At 37.3% G+C, this 4,558-nt stretch overlaps 1 protein-coding gene and 1 long non-coding RNA gene across 2 annotated transcripts; both read right to left on the reverse strand.

Moving 5' to 3' along the window:
• LOC107612358 lies at positions 2,733-3,290 on the reverse strand. Its single transcript, XR_002352114.1, has 2 exons — positions 3,230-3,290; positions 2,733-3,153 (listed from the first exon to the last, which is right to left on the reverse strand). It is a non-coding gene; the product is annotated as an uncharacterized LOC107612358 (long non-coding RNA).
• Positions 3,517-4,035, reverse strand: LOC110265789. Its single transcript, XM_021109040.1, has 2 exons — positions 3,643-4,035; positions 3,517-3,553 (listed from the first exon to the last, which is right to left on the reverse strand). Coding segments are annotated over exons 1-2 (357 nt in total). The 5' UTR covers positions 3,999-4,035; the 3' UTR covers positions 3,517-3,552.

The following is a 4,558-nucleotide window of genomic DNA, read 5'->3' on the forward strand; positions in this document are numbered from 1 at the left end:
AAGATAAGATATCAAGAATAAAACACAAAAGACAGAAATATAATTATAGTTGTTAAAACTTAATTGGATTAGTCAATTTGATAAAAAAATCAGTAAATTAGACTCTAAATTAATTTGGTCCAGTATTTTAATTATTTAAGAAAGAAAATCGATCAAAACCTGATAGAAGAGATCAAAACGAATACAAATAGATCAAAAACGCAAGTCAACCATTAATAAAAGAGAACTCTTTAATTGTGTTGATCGAAAAATATTTTCGATAAAAGTGAGTTGAATCGAAATGAGTCAAATGTGGTTTCTTGAGAAGACACACGCATAAGTATGAAGTTGGAGGTAATCGGCGCTGATTTGGATTTCGATTGTTTTGATTGAATCGAGTGAGCCAAATCGAGTAGAAAACTCGATTCGAGGAATTGAGTAAGGCTTTCGAAAGAGCTAATCGAATAATTGTAAAAGTGGAAAGTTAATGGCTTTTATTGCACGAGGAGATCATGGGGAATATCTACAATCATGCGACGGGAACGGTTACCAAGAGAGACTACACTTCAAATTTGAAATGTCGTGTTTAATTATAATTAATTGTAAGTTAATTGTCAGTTATGTAAGATTAGCCTATAAAGACTAGGAAATATTTGTGAATAAGGGTTGGAACTTTTACTCAGAAAAAATATTCTAGCACTCTCACATCCCAGCGAATTTCTGAGTTTGCAATCGAGTTACATTTTCTATAGGGTTCCTTCCATCTTCTTCTTTCTTTCAATTTATTTTTTTTTGTAAACTTAACATTTCAATTAATTTTATTTATCAAGTGTTCTTTACTTTCGTTGTTCAATTTATCCTTCTACGTTTAAGTCTTTCATGTTGAAGTCCTTTGATTCAATCGAAGGCATTTTATTGTTTTCCTTTAATTTCATTGCAAACCTTTCCATTTATTATCTATTTAGTTTTCAAAACTTTCATTTCTAAGTCCTATTTATTAATTTACAGATTTACTTTATTTTTATTTTCAAATTTGGTCTAATCGAAGACGCTTTTGATGCACTTCTAGAAAACTGGTACTCGCACAGAGGAGTAAGTTTCGCTCCCAGACTGTAACACCTTCACTATCAGAAGTCACGCTTCCGGCTGCGCTACTCTGATAGTAAGAAGTATTATGACTACTTTACATACTAAATACTAGAATAGGAGCCTGTGACTCGATACTGTGTCGTTGATTTCTTTGAAAACCGGAAATAAATACTTTATTTTAAGAAAAATACAAGCAGACATAGATTCATATGCAAGACTCCTTACATAATAACTCAATATAATATACGTATAAAATATACAATTCCTATCCCTCTTATAAACTTGTAACAACAAAGACGAGGGGAGAAAATAATCTAATTACTACAACCACATATAAACCAAACGTAGTATAACTCTTCTTAATGCTTCTTCATCTGGTTCCTGAAAAGGTAAAGCTGTAGGAGGTGAGAACCTAACCACACGGTCTCACCACGGAGTTTCAAAGTTGTCATAAGAAGATATTTAATAAGAAAACTGTTTTCAAATTCAGTGATTATCATTGCCTTATGAATCCTTTTTAAAATCCAATAGCTAATCGTTCAAAACCTTTTTAAAGAAACAATGTTTAATATTTTCAGAAATCCAAAATCTTTCTTTATCTCATAAGCAAATCTCAATCAGAAACCAACCACGCAATCAAACAACACAATCATTAATTCAGCAACAAAGTCCATTCTCAAATGTAACACGCCAGGGGCAAACACAGGCAAGACATACAAGGAAAGCACAAGTAGGAAGCAGTTACAGCAAATAGTTCAAGTAGCAGTTAAGAACAGTTTAGCAATTAGGCAAACCAAAACAAGTTCAAACCCAAGCAAAGCATACAAATGCATATGATGCATGCCTGTCTTATGGCTGATGAGGCTCATCTGTCAGTTATCCAGCCAACCTGACAAGTCTAAATTGTCCTTAGACTGTCCTCCGACGTGCATCCCCAAGAGTCTATGCATAGCTTTTTCTTAAATAATCAATATTGCTCAATGGGGGTAACTTTCCAGGGAATTTATATAGTGCCCGATCACACTTACGTCGCAGGGTAAACATAGTATCGAGTTTTCAACCTGGTACACGTGGTGGCAAACCACGACACTTAATCCAGGAACCTCGTATCTCAGGTATTTCAAATTCATAAGCCATATGAATAATTCAAAGATCATGTCTCAACATTCTCAACGTCATAATCATTCATCAATCCAAATCTCATTTCCAAATTCATTCAAAAACCATATTTCAAAGAAAATCCTCATCAATCCTCATCATCCTTCTTTTCATCTCGTTCATTAACAATCCCTATTCAAAACACAATTCTTTCTTTGATAAATAAATCAACCTTAAAACATATAATGTTTAAAAACAAATCTTTCTAATTAGTTACTTCAAATAAAACTTCCAATTTTATAAAATTTCAGCAGCATCTCCTCTAAAACTTGGACACTGCCACCCTTTTCGTGTCCCATCCAAATATTTCTCAAACCTTTTCTCAACCATTTCCAAATCTCAAACATTTTTTCCAGAGTTGAACCAGTTCCAATATCAATTTATTTTCAAATCAAACCAATTCCAACAATAAAACTCTTTTTAAAATCAAATCAACTCAAATATTAAATCATTTATAAAATCAGACCAATTCAAAATCAAGCCACTCCCCGAATCAATTTATTTTCATATCTCAAATTATTTCCAAAATCGTTTCATTTATATTACCAAGTAAACTCTAAAACCAAGAAAATCCACCTTTCCTAATAATCAAATAAATAACATTTCAAACCGATTTTTATCAACAATCATACACCACTCACGCAATCAAGCACCCAATAATCCAGTCCAATAAACCATCATATCCACAAGACAAATATAATCACAGAAATATATCTTTTTACATCAATATCTATTTATCGCAACTCTATAATGTAAAATAGATTTTAAGAAAAACTCCTACCTTAAAAGTTGAACCCATAAACTAAAGGCGTCACAAGAATCATTCCTCTCCGCCCAAAATAAACTGTAGCTTCAATCACAGGTCTGCTCACTTCCGTAATAGCAGAAATGGTTTTAATTGCAACAGGCAATCCCGACAACTCAATCCTAAAACATAAATATCGCGAAAACCTTAATAACACATGATAGAAAACTAACGGCGATGGTTTGCAATAAGATATACCTACAGTAAGAGCAAAATGGAACAGCCGCAATCCCAAGCTGATCCGGCGGCAGCTCCGACAGTGACCAGAACCTCCGATGGTCCAACAGCAACCTTAACTTTGATATACAATCATCAGAACTCAATCCTACAAAACTAACAGCTCAGAGCCTCTAATAACTTATATTGGAATATTGATTTCAAAAGTTCTGGAAGTAAAAACGCTTACCAAGAAGGCAAAGGTGACAAACCCACTTATTCCATATTAATAGCAACAGCAGCAATGGCATTAGAACCAACAGTAGTAGCAGTAGCAACATCAACACCGAAGAGTAACAGTTTATTCTGACAAATTAAAATTAACATAAAATGGATATTAGGTGAAACTAAAACCAACTGACATGGTGAAGGAGGCAAAACAAGTCCAGTCTCACCATGAAAAGCAGCAAACCCTAACGAAACAGGGGCGGGGCAGAAGGAGTAGTGGTGGTTTTCCGGCGACTAGAGGCAGCAACGGCTTCAACCGAAACAGAACAAAATCAGAATCAACGGCAAAAACCTCGAAACAGTTCTGGCTAGCCCCATTAATGGAGACCTGAACCCTATCTAGACGGTGGTTCCTGCGATGGCTTCGTTCACCACCTCTCCATGCGTTTCTTCTTAGCTCAGACCAGCGGCAGATTCGACTCCACCAGCGGCAACAAGGGCACCCGCCGAGGATGACGATGGCGAGCCTTGAGGCGACGGCGGCGACCTCGCGCAGCACAGCGGCGGAGCGCAGCTTCGACATCCCTCGCGAGCGCGCTTTCCCTTTCTCCACCGCGGACTCTCTCCACCGCGGACTCTCTCTCCCTCTCTCCCTCTATCGCCTCTCTCCTCATCCGTGACGGCACAGCCGCGGTGACGCGACGACGCTTGGCTCGGCGGCTCTGGCTTCGTGACACGGACAACGGCACGGATAGCTGCAGTAGGGGCGACGGGATTCACGGCGTGAGGCAGCGACAGTAGACGAGGATGGCGCGAGCTCCTCCCTCTACCGGCGCGCTCCTTCTCTCTCGGATTCCCTCTTCTCTTCTCTGATCTATTTCTCTCTAGTTCTTGTTCCCCCAGTGTGCATGTGTTTGTTACATTGAGAGAGGGTGAGGCTGTGTTGGTCTTTCAGAAAGAGGAAGGAGTAATGGCGGCTGGGAAAGGGAAATTGGATTTTCTGATTAGGGATTTAGAATTAGGGTTCCAAATTTGGGAATTAGGGTTAGAGATAATTCAGTCATTTCACTAAAATTAGGAGTAATTGAAAATCAAAAACCAATTTTTAATCCATTAATAATATTTGTAAAAATACGGTTTAAT

The sequence above is a fragment of the Arachis ipaensis genome, chromosome B08 (assembly GCF_000816755.2).
Source record: "Arachis ipaensis cultivar K30076 chromosome B08, Araip1.1, whole genome shotgun sequence".
NCBI lineage: Eukaryota > Viridiplantae > Streptophyta > Magnoliopsida > Fabales > Fabaceae > Arachis > Arachis ipaensis.

Coding starts and splice junctions, on each gene's coding strand:
- LOC110265789 (XM_021109040.1), bottom strand. CDS start 3,998: ATGTCGAAGCTGCGCTCCGCCGCTGTGCTGCGCGAGGTCGCCGCCGTC.